The sequence below is a fragment of the Trichomycterus rosablanca genome, chromosome 16 (genome assembly GCF_030014385.1).
Source record: "Trichomycterus rosablanca isolate fTriRos1 chromosome 16, fTriRos1.hap1, whole genome shotgun sequence".
Classification (NCBI taxonomy): domain Eukaryota; kingdom Metazoa; phylum Chordata; class Actinopteri; order Siluriformes; family Trichomycteridae; genus Trichomycterus; species Trichomycterus rosablanca.
Genome location: NC_086003.1, coordinates 20,358,749 through 20,381,463, shown reverse-complemented (window position 1 = coordinate 20,381,463; position 22,715 = coordinate 20,358,749). Strand labels below are relative to the sequence as shown.

The following is a 22,715-nucleotide window of genomic DNA, read 5'->3' as shown; positions in this document are numbered from 1 at the left end:
AAATTTATTATTATTATTATTATTATTAAATGACTTTTGCTATCTTTTGTAAAATTGCAGATGAGTTATTACCGAGCTCTTGGACAAATTTTAGCGGACTGTCTATTGGAGATAGTGGCTGGTAATTAGATTTATAGATAAAAAAGATTATTATATATGACATTACACATTATCTGTATTAAGGAACTGTACAAAACATGTTTAATTTTTTGTTAAAACTACATAAACAATTGTTTTTGTTTTTTGTTGACGCCTAACACACGTTTGAAACATATGGGACATATTTACCACTGTTACATCACTTTTCCTTTCAACTAAAATACACGTTTTTAATTTATTTTATTTTTTAAACACACATAAAATGCTACCAAACGAAAAGCCGGTGAGAATCGAAGGAGTTGACTCGTATCGGTTAGTTGATTTTCTTTCCATGACTCACTGAAGAGAGCCGAATGCCCATCACTACACAGTACAGAGCGACCAGGGAGTGAATGACGTCATGCCATAGCCATCAGCTCACATCGAACTTCAGCAGCAAAGGACAAAAAGTGCAGGCAAAAAGCACTAAATCTAACATACTGCATAAATCTAGCACACACATATATATAAAAATGCACTAAATATATATTACACTTAATAACGCATTACTTTTATTCTTGTATGACCAAATAGAATTATGCAGATTGTGCGTGTGTGTGTGTGTGTGAAATGGATGGTTTGGGGTATGTAGAATGTTGCCTGTTGAGTCAAGGATATGTATGGGAGGTGGGGTCGTCATGAAACATTGTGTACTCAGCAGAAATACACACAGGGCACCATCAGAAGGCAACACCCGGGTGCACAATGCAGGATATAGCAAAGGGACAATGAATGAATGAAAAATAACATCATGGAATCATATATTTTGCTTTATTCTTTTTTTCTGATCACAGTTTGGTAGTAAATAAAAATATATGCATACTAATGGTCTTTATATGCACAACATTTTAACCATCATCCCCTAAAACATAAAAACCCATACATATTAAAATCAGTTTTCATTTCTGAAATGAATATAGACATAGAAACAGAATATAGAAATTACGCAAACCAACCAGGAGTCCCGGCCAGCAAGCATGAAATAAGTTACCTATTTCTACACAACATAAATAGATTAAAGAAATATTACCAAAAATATGGAATGTACATAAAACACAGTGGCGCATATTCAGAATGCCTCAACGAACAGTGAAAGTAATAAATCTGACAATATACCCTTATAAAAGCATCTCCCAGTAAAGTCTATGAAAATAAGTAATAAAAAACATAATTTGTTTTATTACACTAAAAATACATGCAAAATTAGATTACTTTTATTTTTTTTTATTTTTTTTTCTGTGCTTTAATTAAAGGTCAACTTTCACTTTTCATAACAATACTTTACCTACTAAATGCCATAGAATTCTTATGGGTTAATGATTTTATAATTATTGCACTTTGGTATAAAAAGTAAACATTCTACCTCACTGTAATCCTTTGGAGAGTGGAGGCAGTGAGGTTTTAAGGCACAGTTTAGTGTTCCCTTCAATTGTAATAGCATAGTAAGACATTAGGCACTTATGGAAAAAAAACTGATCTGATTATGGTACCTCATAAAACCTCCTGTACTCACATTGGTTGTGGTGATAAAATTCATAAATACTTAAACGCTCAAACACTCACACGTAAACACGCACACTCATAATTGCACTATGATGGTAGTGTTCTCCAAGGCTATGCTACTAGAACATTCAAGTTGCTTTAATGGGTTACTCCACTGTCACAGATTTGGCCAGGTTCCTCGGAAAGTCCACCTGTAACAAAGATAGGCTCTGTATTAGCATGGGTGCCTGTATGCAAACATGCTGTTTTAGCACGTTTGCATACATGCACCCAGATTTTGCAAAATTGTCTTCCTAGAATTACTGATAAAAAAGTACCACTGAACTGGTAAATGTAAACCATAAACAATACACCGAACACAATAACACCCAAAACTTACTACTAGGATAAAAATCAAGCTACAATACTTTGGGTATGTGATGAGGCACCCATATGACACTGAAGAAAAGTTTTATAACATGGAAAAGATAAAAAGATAAATGTATCTGCCCTGTACTGGACAGTGTTCTACGAAGGGTAAAGTTCACTTACATCATATCCTCTGAGAACAGCCAGGTGGAAGGACAAGAGCTGTAGGGGGATGACACACAGGATACCCTGCAGGCAGTCTACTGTGTGGGGCAGCTCAATCGTCTTGTATCCTTGCTTACTAATCTCTGGATCATCCTTGCAGCACAGTATGATGGGACGACCCTGAGAGATACACAAAATGAGTTTAAGATTTTAATTTAAGAACATTTTTAACACGCATTTTCCTTCTTTCCTCAGCAATACAGGCATAGCCTGGTGTCTGAGGTAATGAGAGCCAAAGCACTCAAAACACAAATAACTGAATGTGAATAAGTCTGTTTTAGTGTCTCAGTGTGTAAATATGTTTGAATGGTGAATGGTACCTGTCTTGCTGTGACTTGCTGCAGGGCGTTGTGGCACTTGGTGTAGCAGGCATCTCTCATGATCACCAAAATGACAGGCATGTGGTAGTCAATCAGAGCCAACGGACCATGTTTCAGCTCACCAGCCAGAATACCCTCTGAGTGCATGTATGTGATCTCCTTAATTTTCTGCAAAAGATGCGGTACAGTGCATAATTAATATTCTCTCCAATCATATGACACGAAAATCTTTAAAAATGCAAAGAATGGTGCACTTGTAGCTCAGTACACATTCAAGTGAGTTTGAACCTTCATACCATGGGTCTGTTAGTACTGTACATTATTTTTTACACACACACTAGTAGTATAGAAAATATACAATTCACAACACTTGCTTTTGACCAGTCCAGATAAAAGAAACGGGTGCAAATGATTTCCACAGTATAGTGTTATTTTTATCATTACATTCTACCTACTCTCTGTGAAGTACCTGGACTACATTTGATACAATCTGTTGAACTTTAAGTGCATATTTTGTACCCACCAGTGCCCCCTCCAGGCAGGTTGCGTAGTTGTAGCCACGGCCCATAACCAACAGAGACTTCTGGTGATGAAGCTCCTCGGCTATGGACTTGATTTGCTCGTCCATTGCTAGAACCTCTTTAATCATGTCTGAAATAGAACAGAAAGAAAAAAAAGTTTAAATGAATAGTCTGCCCACATTTCCTTTATCCCAGATGTAGTTGGTCAATTAAAACATTACTAATGTTAACAAGAGAAGTTTAAACACTTAATAGGCACACACAGTGGCGTAACTACAGGGGGGCAGGTGCACTGGGGCCCATGGCAGGGGGGGCCCCTCCACGACATGAACTCAACCACCCACCTTACTGCCCCACCCATTGGCTGCACGTTTTATGCATGTATTATGGCAAACCAAATAGGAAATATATATAGCAAACACTTACATATATGAAATAAAACATTTATAACATAAATGTATATATGACATTTGTTAAGGGGCCCCAAAATATCTTTTTGCACTGGGGCCCATGAGCTCTTAGTTACGCCACTGGGCACACACATTTTCCTTAGAAATATTATGCAGGTAAACTTATCAAACTCAAATTACACAATTATCTGAATTACTTTTAACATACAAGCTTGGGTGTTACAGCGGTCATTTCGGCTAGCCCACAACTGCTAATATTCAGATTTGAACCTCAGCTGTGTTATTGGCATCTACACAGACATGGATGGCCATGTCTAAGGGGGTATGGCCAAAGCCCTGTAAATTTATGTTGACACAAAATTTTGGCACTACATTGATTTTTATACTATTTGGCCTGTAAGTCTTTATCTCCCAATCAAGTAAATTCTATTTCTCTGTTGCAAATCCAATGCATGCCTAAAACCCACACTGACCAAGAAGGGTCACAGGCCCTATAGAGGCCTTTAACACCTACAAGTAAATCACTATGCTCTGTGTATTCTTCAGCCAGTTGTGCAGGCACCTCAACCAGACAGTATCAGTCACTGCTGTCTCATCCTGCATTCCCCATCCTCGGACACAACCAACTCTGTCTGTTAAGTGCCTGAACAGGCCTGTGAACTGCTAAGACTCAAATTCAGGTATCAGAGTGCTGCAGGCATGATGCTACTCTTTTTAAACAATGCCCCATTTTGAGATACATGATGATACACACACACACACCTGGAAGACGTTGCAGGCCTTCAATGATCTTCAGCCTCCTCTTTTGCAGTGAGAGTCGGTCTTCACTCATCATCAGCCCAAACATGATCAGAGACACAAATTGACTGGTGTAGGCCTGCACAAACACAATCCATACCTATTATTTGCTGAGAAAGAAAGACAGAACAAAAGACTTAAACAGTGCCTGATGTAGCATACCTTGGTGCTGGCCACACCAATCTCAGGCCCAGCATTGATGTGGACTCCACAGTCTGTCTCTCTGGAAATAGAGCTTCCCACTGTGTTAGTGACACCAACAGTGAGAGCACCATTTTGCTTACAGTAGCGCAGGGCCATCAGGGTGTCAGCTGTTTCACCTAGTCACACACACACACACCTGGCTCTATCACAACTGCCAATGTGGCTGCTTATAAATAATTTCACAGTCACTAGTGGTCTTAGTCCAATACGAATCCTTATTTTGAAACATTTATGCTGATTTGTTGTGTACCTGACTGACTGATGAAGAAGCAGACATCATCTCTATAGACTGGAGTCGTTCGGTCCAGGAAGTCGCTGGCCAGCTCCACCATGACAGGCAGCTCTGTCAGTTCCTCCAGGATCTGCCGCGTCTAAACACACAGATAAGCACAGATTTATGATATTAATTTGCATGAACAGTAGTTGATCTTTAAGTTTAGGAACATCAAAGCACTTTCAATGCAAAAACAGGTCCCACTTTATGAACTCACATTAATTCATGAGAAATGTTAGCATGCTGTTTACTAATATTACTCACTGCAATTCCAGCATGGAAGCTTGTTCCACAGCCGATTATGATGAGCCGCCGGCATCTCTTGATCTCCTTTAGATGATCATTCAAGCCACCAAGCACCACTGCACACAAAAGCATACACACAGTGTGTTATTGAGAATTCCCTCTTTTCTTTCGGTAGTTTCCATATTTAGAGGTTGCCACGCATACCAGACTTGGCACAGTTTTTGTGTGGATGCCCTTTCTGGCACAACCCTCCTATACCCCCAATGGCTAGGCTGTTGAGCCATCCCTTTCATCAGACACAGCCTATATTCTGTTATCTGTGAATCAACCAATCCTCACACAGGCACAGTGAACATCCATTGAAAGCTGCAACTGTATTAGCAATGAGGAACTCTGTCAACCATTCTCCTCCCTTAGACACAGCCAATCATGACTGTGTAGGCACCCACACAATAAATATCACAGCCAAAATCTCAGCAGTGGTGGGCTAGGCCGCTGTGCCACTCTAGTAAAGGAATGTGTCAAAATAAAAGGGCAAAAATGTATTGTGTCTTGAGCTATTTAATCTGGCCATAACTATATTCAAGTTATTTATACAATGATCGCTGCAGTGTTTGTTTGGTGAGTGAAGTTTTAAAAGTTTTCTAGTTCTGTCTGTACCTTCGTTGGTGTCAAAGCAGATTCGGCCTCTCATGGTATTAAAGACAGACTCAGGCTGCTCGAAAATCTCCTTCTGCATGAAGGCCTTGAAGTTACCTATGGTTGGAACCATAAAAATAGCATCATCATACAGAAACAGGGCAAAGAGGAAAAGAAAGAGAAAGCATTTTCTATGTTAGGGGAAATAAAAATTACTTGTAGCAAGGGGCCCACCCGCCATGCCACTAATGCTCGGCAGGGGGGCTTTAAGGTGCAGATTACTGTCAGTGCCTCATCAAGCAGTTATGTTCATCAAGCAGTTATGAGACAGTTATGTTCTGCCTTAAATAAGCATCCTGCACATTCGATAAATCGTTTAGCACTGATGTACACTGAGGAATGTGTGCCTTTTTAAAACATATTTTGAATTTTTAACTTTTGGCATATATTAATAAACCCAACCCTGTGTGTGTATGTGTGTGAGTGTGTGTTGCAGATCTCAGACCTTTCATAATCTGCTGCAGCTCCATCTGTAGGGTCTGGATGACTCGAACAGAGTCTTCTCCAGCAGTGCGGAGCATGCGGTGCAGGGACAGCTTTCCCATTGCTACGGCTGCTATGTCATCATCTTCCAGGTAAATCACCTTATTGGTGTGCTCAATGATTGCACTGACAGATGCAGACATAGAGACAGTTATAAATACATGTAAACACACTAAACAGACAACAAAACAGGCAAAACAGTCACAACACACCAACTGTTTTCATAATGAGAGTAATATTGGTTTTAGAGCCTGCAATACAAAATGTGAACAATGGGTGATTTGCAGTGTCTGCATGTCAGTTTAGGCAATACAATCCTAAAGCCACCTCTGGGGCAATTTGCTCACCCAGGGCAGCTTTGTCGTGAGGCTCAAAAATGCTGCAACACTGGATGAGTTCCTAGAAAAAGCTAAGTGTGCTGGCCTTATATGCCAGCTAAAAACTGGACTGGATCAAGCCCCACAACACAGTTCCAGAGAAAAGCAGGTTTACCAGACAGAAGAACTGGAAAATCGGTGAAAGAGAAACCTGTGATATATAATGCTAACAAGACGCAAATGACTGTCATTTAATAGAAAAAGACATTTCAATCTGCATCTCCGTGTTCCCTCTGCCTGCCAGAAAACGGCAGTGCAAAAGAACATGACTCCAATGCTTACTGCCCAACTCAGCAGCTAAACCATGTTACACATATTACAATATTTCAGTTTTAAATGGAATAATAGGATTTTGCACTGGACGTTACATTTGACCTCAAAACCAGTCTAAAGTCACATACAAATACAGACCAAACTATTACTACTGTAGTGGGATATTGTGGCCACAGAGTGGCAGTGCTGTGCTTTTCATAAATATTCATAAAATGAAAGCACAGCCAAAGCATTTAAAGCATTTAACATAAACGTCAATGGGAGTAGACCATATAGAACATCTTCTTGCTTAAAAATTCTTGCTATTTACGTAAAGAAAGAGATGAATCAACAGTGAAGTCACTATCAGCAAGTATGTGTCATTCCATGTGTGAATCACCTGGCGTCTGAGGCAAAATAGAACTCCACAGCCATCCTGTCATGTACCGAGTGCAAGGCATTGTTGCTATCCATCCCGTTAATTAAGTTCCGCTCCTGAACATCTTGTTTATAATCAACTGCAATAGGTTCACAAAATCACTTGATTAGTAAACACTTCAAACAGCAGAACCTGCACAGTTTTTGTGAATTTGAAATTAAAAAGAAAGCACGTCAAATTTTTAACTAAAGAATCTAAAATCTTTTTTTTAATCTGGCACCTCACTAACCCAGGATTCCTGCTTCTTGGTAAATGAAACACAGTTCAGGTCAAAAGTAATACAGCAGTAATTTCAACCCCCCACTGTTTGCTGTGAAGAGGTGCAAGGGGATTATCATTTTATCAGGATCAAATTATTTTCTCTACAGCTGGTTGCATCTGGGAACTAAATGTAAACACAATAATCACTGTACCACACCCTTATGTTTCAGGTCCTGTACTACAGCATGCCTGTGATCAAGTGACGTTTGATTTTGCTGCCTTTGTGGTACAGTAATGGCTTAGCTTAATCATGGGAGCAAATTAAACACACAATAGAGTTAACAGGTTTGGTAAACTGCTGATGGGTGTGTGTTTAACATATGGGATCAATGCCAGATTGTGACATACCACTCTTGTACTGAATGTTGATCTGATCTGTGGAGAGCTCGTACTGGCTTCGCACACCAATCAGCAATGGACTTCCTCTCCTAGACCACAAAAAAGCAGAGACAATATAAAAATAGTTGTAATTTTTGCTTTATAGAACAATGCTATAATAACTATTGCAGTAAACAGTGACTCAGGTGTGTCATGTGTGTCATGTTTATTGTGTAAGCGTGAAAAATTCAATTAGTGCCACATCAAACGATAGAAATAATGAAACTAAGACGAGCTATGACTAGTGACAGCAACCTATAATAAAAATAATGAATAATTGACATTACATGTAAATAAAGCAACTAAAAACAGCTCTACAGCCAGCTGTTTAACATAAAAAAGGAAAGGATTTAGGTGCTCTCTTGCCACAGCTGTCTATTACACTTGCCCTCCAACACTGAGATTTGGACCTGGCTATCGGTCGGCCAGATGTCTACACAGACATGATCAGCTATGTTTTTGGAGGGGTGTGATTAAACCCCTGAAATGGATTGGCACCCTGTCCTGAGTCGTCCTGCCTAGTGCCAGCAGTTTCAGACCCGCCGCAACTTTTAACCTGACCAGTATTAAGCGGTTGACGAAAATGAAATAAAAAAAATGTAAAAGGTTTTTTTTTTAACCCTGAAAACTGGTGAAATACACTCAGATGCAGTAGATTTTTAAGAATTTGGAAACGCAAATAAAAGCGTTTTATTTTCTGTAAGAACCCGTAATGAATATTCATGAAATTATGTCTCCTCCCATCTAATAAAAGCAATCTATTGCTGATTATAGATTTGTCACAAAAAGATGTTAATGGAATTTAATGTCTAAGTCTCACTTCCCATCACAAACAAAAGTGCTTGATAATTAAACTGAATGGCCTGGGAAATTAGTGCATTATTAATTAGGTAGTTTTTATTTTACATCATTTACAGTTGGGCCAGATTCAATAAACTTGTAGATGCCTCATTACAACACATATAAGTCTGCTGTGCCAACCAATTGGCCATTTGTAATCTTTAATAATATCTGTTTTTAATTCTATGCATAAAATCATGTTTCTGAGTTAAATATTTTTTTGTCAGAGACCCTAAAGGATTTCCGTAAAGGATTTCTTATTTATCATGGGACATACTGCAGAGCTGGTTACTTTCTCTGCTTTCCTTTCTCCCTCATTACATCCTGACCCTGATCCGGCACCAGGGAAATAAAGTAGGACACCTGGTAAGCATAGTTCATCATAATCCAACACTGTGTGCTGAATGTATCAAATAGAATTGTCTTGTGTACACATTTCCAGGATCCATTCTGTTTGAACAACGGCGAATTTGAATAAAAATCAGCATAGACATGAAAGTAATGTCCAGCTGTAATGCAGTCCATATGACAAACCATGACAAAATAAATGCTATAGTCAAAAGAAACAGCAAAGAAGCTAACACAGAAAAAATGAGGACAGATTTGTCTCAATGAGAGTTGCATTCAAATAGAGTCAAATAAGGAGGCAGCTTATTTACACACGAAAGGAGGATGGTGCGAATAGACGTTTCCACAAACTTGCAAAATGAACAGTGGACACAAAACAAGTCCTTTCTTTTTAAGGATTGTTCCTTGAAGTTGCACATTTTCTTGTAATGGTCCACCCCAAACTCATGTTAATAATTTAAAAAAAGCAATACTTGGACACTTTTTATGAAAGGACAAAACAGATTATCCATGCACTTATATCTCTTAGGAGAAAAAAGAGGGACCACAACCAACACACTCATTCAGAGCGAAACAAAGGCAGATGGGAGTGATTAACTCCGTACGTGGCCTCACTCGGCTCACTTCCATATGTATAAATCAATGTACACTGTCCCTAAAGGGCTACAGCACAGCTCTACAGCTTTAAGCCAGAGTAAGAGGTTCAAGATCTAGCACACTTTCACTGAGGAAGTAAATGGAATAAATCTGAGAGAATTTACCATTAACACTGTCAAAGACATCAAAGGTAGTAAATCGCACCCCTTTACTATCACTTCCTTTTTTAGTGGCTAGCAGAACATGACTAAGAGGGAACTCTAGAAGAAACAAAACTTTGTGGGAGCTGCATTAAAGGTAGGGTCAGCTATTTTAGGTCAAGAAGTTTTACTGGAATTATAGTAGAGGTTCTCCTCACATTCTGGCAGCTTATAATAAAATATATGAACCAAAACTAAAATGGTCTATAACGCTGCCCAGAGCTCAGTAAACTGAAGGAAAAAATTATATGGACTCATCCAAACTGGTCAAACCAAACTGGTCAATTATCTGAGCATGAGTTTAAAGAGCTTCCATTCTCACACTACATTCAGGAGTTCCAGCCTAGGCAGGATGTTTGGGGCATGAAACTCAAGGGCTGCATTGGTTTAGTTTTGGGTTGCCAACCTGCTAGCTATGTCTCCCGCCAAAATAGCTATAGTTAACGTTTTTGTTAAATTTTTCTTTTCTTTTCATTTTTATTATACCAATCCAACATTGATAGGAAGTCTAATGTTTTCAGTAATTGGTTGATGTAAAGTTACATAAAAATAACATGTAGGCACAAAAAATGTGGAAAAAGGCAAGAGGGCACATGAGGAGGGTAAAGAAGGGAAAGCTGTTCTTAGAAACTGTACTGCTACTGACCTGGTGGCAATCGCCTCTCCTGGGAAGTGACTACTTTTGAACACTAGAGCAAAAGACCCCTCCTGCAAAAGAAAAAAAGCATTGTTTATATATTATTCACACAAACTGATTTGATACCCAACAAGCAATATATCTGCTCTATCTTACATATTTTAACAGGTATTTTTGTTGCACCAAAGAATATGAAGGGGAGCAGAGGGGCAGTAAAAAGTGCTCAGAGGAACAGAACCTTAAGGTAAGCACATAGCAAGGGAGTAATATCAGCTCTCTGTGATGGGGGCCACCTATACCCTGAGATGTACATTCACTATGAGAGAAAACCACCCACGGTCTTACGCACAAAGATATATGAAAGTTTTCAGCCATTTAGATAAAGTTCACGTCTATTAAAAAATCAGCTGGACTAACATGGCTTACGCCTGGTCAGTAGCTAATTGGTCGTGTCTGAGAGACTGAGAGAGAGCTTATAGTCTCTATAAGCTCAGATTTAGCGCCATCTGATTCCAAATTTTTGGACGCTCAAAGAAGCTTTAAGGGGAAGAAGATTTTCATGTAATGATATGAAAGCAGCAGTGCATCAGTGGCTACATGCTCAACTAAAAACATTTGTGCTGATGGCATTAAAAAGTTGGTACGACGCTGGAAAAAATGCATCAGAAGGTGACTATAGAAAATGAATGGATAGTAATTTGTTTTTGAAATTCTTAATAAACAGAGTTTAAAAAATGTGGAAACTTTTTGAAGAACCCTCATGTAATTAGCTGGACATGAATTGCTGGACATGGCGGTGTAGTGGTCTAATATCAGATGTGCAACCACACATTGCTGCTGAAATGGCTGGTTGAGGTGCCTGCAGGAAGGATGGTTAATTGATGGATAGCAGTGCATGGGTCTGTATGCTATATTGCTCTCTGTGTGACCCCCACCGCTAGCAGTGCTGTCACCCGGTCAGGCTTCTGGACAGACTGATTGGCTATGCCTTTCTTTTCCGGTGGAACCAGACCTACCACAATCCTGACCAGATCAAAGTGGTTGCTGAAGTACTCTTCTACTCAAACTAAATAGGCCAAATCCAAAAGATCACCAATTTTTTTTAAAAAGCCAGACGATTTTGAAACTGTGAACACCCAGGCATGTATTAGTTTGAGTTTTGTATAAAATATTTAAATCTTTCCATGAATTTATCTTCAATGTTCACTGTAGCAATGAGCAGTGATGATCAATTGATTGATTGATTGATTGATTGATTGAGTACTTTATTAATCCCCGAAGGGAAATTATGGTGTCGCAGCAGCAATAACAATTATGACAAAAAACATCACACAGTGACATTAAAATGAGGTAAATAAAGAATCAAAAAATTAGTACAAATGTAAATACAAGTGAGATATAAAATCTAAAAATATAGATATAAAATCTAAAAATATACATATATGAATAAAATAAAATAAAATAAAATAAAATAAAATAAAATAAAAATATAATAACATAAAAAATAATAATATAATATAAAAACATCTAACAGGACAAGAACAAAATAAACTAAAAGGGGGGGGGGGCTGAAGGTGCAGTTACAGACGTTGTGCAATTTGAAATTTTAAATAAAAACTAAAAACTAAAAACAGTACCCTGTGCAAATTGTAGTTTAATTGTCTTTTGTGGGTGTTATAGGTTCTGAGTCCTTCTCTTGCACCAGTGAGAGTTATTATAGGTTGCCACCGCTGTGGGCAGAAATGACTTCCTATAGCGCTCTTTGTTGCAGCGAAGTTGGCGGAACCTTCCACTGAAGGCACTTTGCTGTTTAATCAGCAGGTCGTGTAACGGGTGTGTGGTATTGTCCATTACGTTGAGCAGCTTGTGCAAAATTCTCTGCTCAATAACCAGCTCTAGGGGCTCCAGAGCAAAACCCAGCACAGAACCAGCCTTCCTGATAAGCTTGTTAAGCTTTTTGGAGTCTTTGGCTCTAATGCTGCTCCCCCAGCAGATGGCTGCATAGAAAATTGCACTTTCGACTACAGACTGGTAAAAAATGTGTAGCATCTTGTGTAGCAAATAGTGACAGTTATCAGGAGTGCATTTTGTTGTTAGGACCATTAAACAAGTTTTTAATCTGGCCCATTTTTTGCCCAGACGTAAATGTATAAGAGACCAAACAAGGTCCACAAACCCATATTTTACTTTATCTTTGCAACATGATTTATTAGAATATGAAAAAAGATGTGTGCCTGTGTCCATGTGAGTTTTGAGAGTTTTGGTTAACCGAAAGCCTATTTCACTTGTGGTATTTGCTCCTGATATCCATTTCAGTTGTTTTATATAATGCACTATTTATTTATCAATGTCGCGTTGTTCTCTTACACTATGTTTGCATACAAGTGTGGAAACTTTGGCTAAAACTGATCTTATTTGCATTTATGTGTAATGTTCTACATATTTAATTCTCAGCTTCAACCCGTTTAGCAGTCGGTCAAGCTACAGGATGTGTAAATAAAAAAAAAATGAAATAGACTGGACACAAAAACCTACATAGAAACACACAGATACAGCTCACATTCATGCACTAAGTCACACTTTTCCAGAAATTGCCCAATATACAAACACACAGACATTACACTCTGCTGCACACGTAAGCATTACACACACACACACACACACAGAGAAATGCATTTACTCATGCTAACCTAGTTGAATCTGCAGTCTGTTTCCAATCTCCTCTTGCCAAAACTCTCTTTTTTCCTCTCTCCCTCCCTCTGGCCCCTCTTAATCAACGAGTCATCCCTGAGTCCTGGTTGCTACATACACAAAAGACCCTCAAACCAGCAACCCACTAACTTTCAAAAAGTAATTGCTTTCATCTTGCAGAACGTCATTAATCCTTACAAGGCTGTGAAAATTAATTTAGATAATAAAATCAGTTTTTAGGAGAAACCATAAAGCCTGCTGTGTTTCTCCTGGTGAGGTATATAAGGAAAGGCCAACTAAACAGGCCTGGCTGATAACAGAGGCATTTTTATGAACTTATGATAAACTGACGATTCCGGTAAGCAGGAAGACAGGAGGATAACTTAGGTAAAGGTGTGTCAGTGTCAACTAAACAGCTCTATTGCTGGAGATGTTAACATAGATTAGTACTTTGGAACCCTTTAAGGAAACATTACAGCTTATCTAAAGATGGTACTGATAAAGCATAACACACTCATTACAGAAAGTACTGAATAAAAATTATAAAAATATTCTGATTTTGGCTTATCTATATACAGTAAGTAGGACTAATCATAACATATTATATCTAACCCAAAACCTTTTGAAAGTTATGTCTTAAATTGTTTCCAGTTATCTAATTACGTTGGACAGTTTCCAAAGATCTTCAAGACACAGCAGGACTTACCGTAATTTACAGATATAAACAAGAAGCTAAATACTTTATCAGCTAACTCAAAACTTTAACAGGTAGCTTGCTCTAATTTGTCATCCTATCACACATGACAACAGAAGCCTTGATGTCTGTTTACACATGTGATGTATAGCATGCCCCCCACACTAAGTTGAAAGTATAATGCTGCTAAAATATAGTTTAGATTTAAAATGCATTTACTCATGAGCACCAGATTAGCTTCTGATTTTTATTCCTGGCAACAAACCCTTGCAACAAGATTTTTCGTACAGAAATTCAATCGACCGCTCCACCTAGGAATCAAACCCAGGACCTTCTTGCTGTGCCGCCAAACCGGAAATCATGACAGTTAGATGTTTTAAAAGACCAAAAGACAGTGCTTAAAAAAAGTTAACAAATTTGTAAATACATATAGTAAAATGCTGCCAGTTTCCAAATTTTTCATACTATACAATCTAGTAAAATCTATTTTTAAAAACGTATTTCCTATATTTTAATGTTACTCATTTCTTTCCTGTTGAAGTTGGACTTACAAAAATGACATACAGCACTAAACAATAGGTTATAGGAACAGTATCAGTCATAAATGGGTTAAGTAGGTATGTTTGTAGAAGTTAATGAAAGAAGTGCATATCACTCAGATCTAGTGTGTGAGTACTAAATTACCAGCAGTTTTAATAATAAAAGCTATACAGCAGCTTGCAAACATGGCAGTAATACACTTTAAATAGAGCAATAGCTGTTACCAACTTCCTTCACCCCATAAAACACACTGAGAAACAACTGGACTTCGGCCCCTACAGTATGAACAAAAAGGTCCCAGAAGTGTCTGAGTAGGACTCCACCCACCCAAGCACACATACATGCGAACACACCCACACACACACAGACACAGGCACATGCATACGCACTGAGATGCAAAAGCTTGATGCTCACCAGCTGTTGGATGACACACTCCACCAGGTTGGAGAAGGACACCAGATCACACTCACGGTTGTCATAAAAATACTTAATCAGCTTGGGGATGACCTCTGTGTCAGTTTCTGACTCAAACTCATAGCCTTTGGAAATCTGTCAAAAAAGGTTAAACCCAAATATACCATGGTTACACAAGCAAGCAGAAGCAAAACAAACTTGTGTCTGAAAGATTATAATCATTTGGTGAATGTAGTGTTGCACAAAAATAATACTAAGCTTCAGATTTTTTATTTTTATAGTTTATTTAACACTCCAGTAGCTATCACTATTTTTTGGTTTGGTATGTAAAAACTGAAAAGTTAAGTCTAGGGAAAAAAGCCAAAATTTTCTGTATCAGATATTAAACATCTGTTAAGATGATCAAGATTGACATCATTTTTATGTGTTGAAAAAAAAAATAACCATCACTTCCTCCTTAAGATTTGAACAAAAAACATCACACTTCATGGTTTCACTATGTTCACACAAAAGACCAAATGTCTACTAAAAATCTGATTAGATTTTAGGGTGCTTATGTTGGCTATGGTTTTGCTAAGAGCTCATGGTGTTGTTCAAACATATTTCACAATACACTCAATACACTACTGCATATCAATAAAGCTGAAACTGGCTTAATACGTCTGTGGCAGAGACTAATCCATATTTAAATGCATTTAATTACCAAGCACACAAATTAAAAATGAAATTGTTATTATTGGGCTACTTTAAATTACAGAGTAAATGTAGCCATTAAATAAAGTGAATATTATCTACTTCTATTGTAAAAACTACTCACTACATCTGCCCTTTTTAGTAGACAAATCCACATAAAGATGGAATTAGGATTGTAGGTCATTAGACCTCTGCTGTAATGCACTCCCAAAAAACTTAGATTTAAAAATATGATCTGTTGTTATTTAAGTGGCGAGACACATCCCTAATAAGGTATACTTTTTGTCCTGTTGTTATGTAAATGGCCCCTATGGAAGACATTAACACAGATTGTACCTTGGTGACCAAAACTTACTACCCCTATATGCACCTTGTGGTTCCCTATAAGTAGGAATAACAATGTCATAGCATAGAAACATGTTATGCACCGTAGACATTTTACCCACCAGATATTTCTTCAGTTCCTTATAGTTAGTGATGATACCATTGTGGATCACTACGAATTCTGCATTGTAAAAAGTGAGAATAAAAGAAAAAGACAGAAATGATTCAGTTAATTGTTATTTCCAATCCATTTTCTTTCACTTATTACTCAACCTTCCCCTTGAGAAGAATCAAGATAGACAGGTTATGCTAGCACATATACAGGTATATCTAACTAAGCTTCATCTTGTATGCCCACATACTAACAATAGACACAATGACGACTACGCACTGCACCATTTTTATCACAGATTACTCTTCACCTGTAGCGAGACCCTGAATTAGCATATTATGTGTGCAAACAAGGTGAGGTCATGTAAAGTAGGAATGAACTGTGGAATGTTTTAGGTGTGTTTGCTGTCTAAATAGGTAGTGTGCTTCAAATGTGGTGTTGTTATACATTTAAATACTTTAAGTAGTGCTTAATCTATAAGATCTATCTTGTGACAGTGGCATTCCAGAGGTAAAAAAAAATGCTCCTTATGATCACCAGCGAAAGATGATCTGTATAAAGCTGAACAGTGCCCATCCACTTTGACAAACTTGGACAAATCAAGTAGAAGACTTACGTATTGTCTTTTTATTTTTTTTATTGTATACTTTTACCAAACTTACTGTTTATTAAATATAGTACAGTTTATTGATTGGACAGATTTCATGTGAATACTTCTCATGTATGATACAAAACAAATTGAAATGCTTGCCTCATTTTCATTTAGTTTTTCAATAAGCTTTTTTATAATGTCATAATCTCATAGCTAATGGGATTGCTTTTACACTTTTAAAGATTTCTAAAGGTGCACCACTTTCCAGCAAGAAACAAAAAGCTAGTTGAAGGTGGCAAATCAATGTAAATTCACAGATTAAAGCCGTGCTCAAATTTGCAGTCCTAACAGAACCCAATGCTAATAAAAGGCTGTTTATATAACCAGCAGATGTACATAGACTGAAGTCTAAAGTTGAGCTTTTCGCTCATCACTAGTCAGGTATTACTTGTCTTTTATCTTTGCATTGATCAGCTGAGAAGGGCAGTTAGTGATAACTGGGTACATGATGTTAAGTCATAAAATGTTCTAAATACAACAATATCACTATTGTACTGGTAATTATTAGATTAGAATATTAAGTGATCATAAAATAATTGCCATTGTAAACTTCTGAAAGAGTGTACAAGTGTTACCATTGTTCTTGTCAGAACGGTGAGGGTGGCTGTTGACAGCACTGGGCTCTCCGTGTGTTGCCCAGCGAGTGTGTGCAATGCCGAAGTGTGTGTCGAGCTCCACGTCCAAATCAACCGAGTCATTTTCTGAAAATACAAAGTGATTTAAAGTAAGCAGGATTGTAACATATGATCTCAGGAGTAAAATGTATTTCCTTAACTGATCAAATAATACCAAAATGTTAGAATGTAAGCTGGGCCTACATGATACCTTACCCACAGTATTTAAATGCACTTGGTGAGCAAGTTAATTTGGGCAGCTATAAAAGGCAATAGCTCATTTATAACAGTTTTTTAATATGCAAAATGCTATTGAATAGAACATAAATCTACTTTTTTTCTTTTAGATTCAGTCTATAACTATCTTGTTTTCTGGTCTGTTTTCTTGTTTTCAAAGTTACACGGGCATCATAGTGGCAGAAACATATTTCTAACAACAAAATCAGTCGCTGTTGCTTGGCGGATTGTAGTTTGGACATGGCACACGTGCATAATATCTGCATTAAGGCGAATCCAGTAATTATTGTCGAAGTCCAAAGCAAAGGTCAAATCACAGGCAGTCTAGCTGATTACAGGTAGATCTACTTACACAATACAATACAGAGACACAATACAAATGTTACAACCAAGAGATCAGTAGAACAGCAGACCTGAACCTAGGGTTAACAAAGAACAGGAACAAGAAACAAGACTCAGTATTGCTTATAAGAACAACGATTTACAGCCAAAGACACAAGACAAAAAGCAGAAGAAGACATACTGTAATAATCCAGTGGGAGACAAAAGACTGGTGTAGACACTGAATATAGGAATGAATAAATAGGCAATGAGTGTTGCCTAGGACCACACAGACACAGAGCATAAACAGACACACATGGCAGTGTTGCCCTGGAAACTGATCATGTTAAAAGGGGAAAATTGGTGAAAAGGCTACAGTGACCATTTTTATTTTTGTGATAAAATGTTTAATCCCTACCAGCAAAGTGACTTAAGTTTGTGTATTTGACCTAGTTTTACTGCAAAATACGGTAACCACATTTGGATTTTAAAACCAATTTAAAGTTTTCTTTTATTTTTTCTGTAGTTTTGCTTTTTCATTTATTCATTCATTTAGTGTATGTTTTACCCAGAGAACACCCACACAAACACAGGGAGAACATGCAAACATCACACAGAAAGAACTGAACCCAGGCCCTTTTTGCCCAGCTTCAGTTCATGTAAATTTACTTGCATTAAGTTTAGGCATAGGTATAGTAAATGTACTACATGGAGTTACAGAGCTAAAAGGATGCCAAAAGATTTACAGTGTGGAAAATGACTTTACTTACTGTAGATCTCCTCATCAAGTGCCTTTACTTTGCCCTTCTTCTTAAGGAGACAGATGCCATTTTTGTTGTGTTCTCCAGTTGCATCCACTGCAATACCTGAACAAAACAGACACAGGGTCAGACTATGACGACTCTAAAGAGACCTGCTTAACCAGTTCAAACACACTCTGACTTACCCAAACATTAGAATAATACCCAACGGTTAGTATCAAAGCAGAGCTTAAAGATACAGTAAGGGATTTTGGTACAGGCTAAAAGCAGCAATTCAACTGTATTAAATACACCCAGGCTGGATCATTTTTCTCACTCCTACTTACAAAGACTTGTGTGCTACAGACATCGTATACGCAGTATCAACACATCTAACACAATGTAGAAGAAATTTGCCAGTACCTTCAAATACCCACTATTAAAAAAAACTACAGATTACAACACATTAGCCAGATAAGCTCAACTGTATCAATTAACAGTTAAAAATACATCAGCCACTGCGCCAGGGACACTAAATACCTGGCCTCCTTATGCTAAAATACAAGAAACTAGGCCACTGTTTACAGTAGTCTCTATTACCAGAACATCCTGGAACAACATTCACTACTTTGGGTAGAGCTGCCTTACCTGCAGAGTCGTAACCTCTGTACTCCAACCTCTGCAATCCTTTTACTAGCGTTGTAAAAATCTCCTTCCTTGTACGGGGCACTCTGTAGTTCAGGTAAGCAAAAATGCCTGATGAGAGGGATTAAAGAAAGAGAGCAAAGATTAAAGGCTTTAAATATGTAACTAAAATATGTGAATAAAATTGTAAGAAATAATTAATTTTTAAAAATACAAAGAATAACTGCATCTGAGTCACATATCTCACATTGTAAATTCCAAGGTCACTTCGAACAGTTTTCCAGTGGTGTAATATCAGTAAGAAATGTCCCCTTTAATCAAAATTCCTTTTAATTACATTTGCATAGAAATCTAATGAACTGTTATATGCACTGTGAGAAAGCTTACATTGTATTAATGATGAATATGGCAGGGCACCCCACAATAACACATTACACTCAGACCTAGGGACAGTTTATTCAATCCCCTGTTTGCATGTTTTAGAATAGTGGGAGGAAACTGGAGTATGCTGAGAAACCCTGCACAGCCATGAGGAGAACATGCAAAGTGTCTTAAAAATAGTGACTAACAGCAAGGTTACAATTAAGGATTTGAGTATTTTTTTACAGTGTTTAAGTTTAGCCAATGACAGTGCATTCCACTACCACACAATAGTAAGGGGCCTAAATTACTTTTGAAAATGTAAAATACAAGCATACTGATATTAATATACACTTAAAGGCAAAAGTTTATATGCACTTGAGACAGACATGCATTTTATGTTAATTTTCTATGAACATAAAAAGTATGATATTTATGGCTTTCCAGTTCTTCATTAGCGATTATAACTGACTACAGCTGGGGCCAATATAAATAGGGCTAGTCTGACCGCACCTTTTATCACTGTCATGAGCTTAGAGGCAATTTTGGACAGCTGCCTTGAAGCCTATGATGATGTAAACCTTGCTTGACTGGTCAGGGTAATCTTTGTTTCATTTCTACATAATGGCAGACCTTTTTGGTCTGTTTTTGAATCACAATTGACCAACAAAACTAGGAGATCACTGATCCAAGTACTTTTTAAGAGGTGCAGTCAAACTGGCCCTACTTCTGTCCAGAGAAGTCACTGTAGTTGCTACAGTCAGTCATAATAACTAACAAAGAATTATAAGGCCTATTCAAAAAGATAAATGACATTATTGAATGTTCTACACCAAATAAATAACTTGCTGTCGCTTCATTAAATTATCACAATACTAAAACCTTGGTAAAAAATACGTGCCTCTAACAAAAGTATATAACGTTTGACCTCTGTATATATAAACATATATTGTTATCTCTGATTTTGAATAATAATTTGCCAGTGGTGATGCATGAAACTCGGTGTAAGGAGACTGTTGATAAAACCACAAAGCTTCAAGAGTTGAGTAGAACGACTCCCGAGTCTCGTGTGTATTCAGTGCTCGAGCGAAACCGGATCTGTCACTGGTTACACCAGAATACTTTTCTCCACTAAACAGCCTATACATGATTTAATTACATTCCGGGGGTTTTAAAACGTGTTATTGTGTTTAACATAGCGTACATAGTACGTAGGGTCGATTAAACAGATTCTCTCTTATTGATGAGAATTCCGGCTCTTTTAGTGAATCATATTAAATGACTCACTAAATGACTTGCCAGTAAGATTTGGCTCTTTCGGCTCCTAAATTACAGTACTCTTCGTTTTGTAGCAGTGCCAGCTAACTAGAAGATTAGCAATATTATGACCTTTGAGTGTTCTGTACCCTTATTAAAAGCATAACATTCTATCATTTAATAAAAATTAGGATTAAAATAAAAAATACTGCTTGTCAAAAAACATTTAAAATAATTTGAAAACATCAAGCCAACATTGTATATGTAATGTCTAAATAGGAGCAATCTTTCATTATGGTTTATGTCAATTTATACCACAGTAATGATATTTTACACAATACAGTACTCTCAAAGATGGCTTATAACAGTTTTCCCATGAATGAATATACTTCATCTCTTGTATGCTTGTTTAAGAAACTGTTTACAGTACAGCCCTAATCTACTACCTATATCGCAATGTAAACAATAAAGATAAACCTTTCTATTTTCATAAGACGATATGTGTCATGTCATGCAGTCTTACTTTGACCTAGGGTTAAAAAAAAGCCTTTAACAGTATGCAGTTTATTTTTATAGTTGAATACTGAATACACTGCCCTTGATTGTTACTGTAACATTTCATGTTAGTACACATTAAACCGAGTAACATATATAGGGCACATTTAAAATGCATGTGAAACACCTTTGACTATCTTAGTGTTACTAAATGCAGAATGAAGCTCAAAAAATAATGTATTAATAACATATAAAACTTTTGGTAAAAATGGGTGCAATATGGGCATGTAAGACTTAATCAGCTTATGTGTCACAAGTACATGTTTTAAAATATGTAAAAAAAAAAATGGCCTAACACACATACATTAAGTTAGACAAATTTCAAATTGTTATTCAAGAACTGTTGTTTTTTTAATTATTATTGTAAGTTAATTGATTTTTTGTTTTTAAGAAGTATAGCATTTAACAAAAAAAATGGTGGCGCAGCTGGTAAGGTGGGTGCCTACCAGCAACAGGAGTCCTAAAGACCTGAGTTGGATCGTTGCTTCTGGTCCGGGTCTGTTAGGAGTGTCATGTGTCTCCCCCATGTATGAAAAGTATTACTCTGCATAGTTCAGTTTCATTCTCCTTCCCTAAAACATGCAAAAGGTGGGGACTGGCCCTACCCTAAATTGCCCCTGACTGTGAATAAGTGTGGATTGGCAAGTTCTATTCTTGCCTTGTGTCCAGTGTCTGGATGGCTCCTGACAACTCTGTCCAGATTTAAGTGGTTAATAAAAATGAATGAATGGTATGCAATTTGAAGTTAATTTAAAACAATCATAAAAATAATGTGTTCTTAATACAACATACACATAGTCAATACAAAAACATATTGGTTGTATTCTGAAGACAGTGAAGTCTACTAATTCATGTTTATTGATACATATTTTTTAAGAACATACAGCTTTAAATAAGTTTATCAGTCCATATCTAAATTCATCATGCAAACGCCCCGAAACGAACGATTTGACTTGCCTTCCAACATCCACCTAAAAGAGCCGAATCAAAGAGCCGACTCGTTCACAAACGACTCATCATTACGGAAAATAATAAAACACTAAGGCTATTACGGCGAAGTTCTGTTACGACTTACCACACATCGTTATGGAGTCTTCTGTCAAGAAAAGTGTGTTTCGAAGATAAAATTAGCTTCTGTGTGTCGCTTTGAGTTCCGAGAAGTTCAGCAAGGAATTGCTATGCACTCACAATCACCTAGTCACTAACGCACAGTGAGGTTATATGAGCTTCGGCTCCACCGTGTTCGCTGTCATCGAAAGACACGCCCACTTCTGCACCTTCACTCGGATTGTCTTAAAACTCGTTAGAACTGGGATTGGCGCTTTAAATCTAATGGAGGCGTTATAACGTCATTGCGCCGATGACATA

At 37.4% G+C, this 22,715-nt stretch overlaps 1 protein-coding gene across 1 annotated transcript; it reads right to left on the bottom strand.

Moving 5' to 3' along the window:
• Positions 1–911: 911 nt before the first annotated feature.
• On the bottom strand, positions 912–22,523 carry gfpt2 (glutamine-fructose-6-phosphate transaminase 2). The gene is made up of 19 exons (XM_063011108.1): positions 22,423–22,523; positions 19,179–19,286; positions 18,561–18,656; positions 17,194–17,319; positions 15,977–16,035; positions 14,838–14,972; positions 10,508–10,569; positions 7,847–7,926; positions 7,199–7,316; positions 6,132–6,295; positions 5,648–5,743; positions 5,006–5,103; positions 4,718–4,838; positions 4,426–4,583; positions 4,228–4,342; positions 3,058–3,185; positions 2,535–2,702; positions 2,173–2,334; positions 912–1,832 (listed from the first exon to the last, which is right to left on the bottom strand). Exons 1-19 carry the CDS (start codon positions 22,427–22,429, stop codon positions 1,788–1,790), a joined length of 2,046 nt encoding a protein of 681 aa, XP_062867178.1. The 5' UTR covers positions 22,430–22,523; the 3' UTR covers positions 912–1,787.
• Positions 22,524–22,715: the final 192 nt, after the last annotated feature.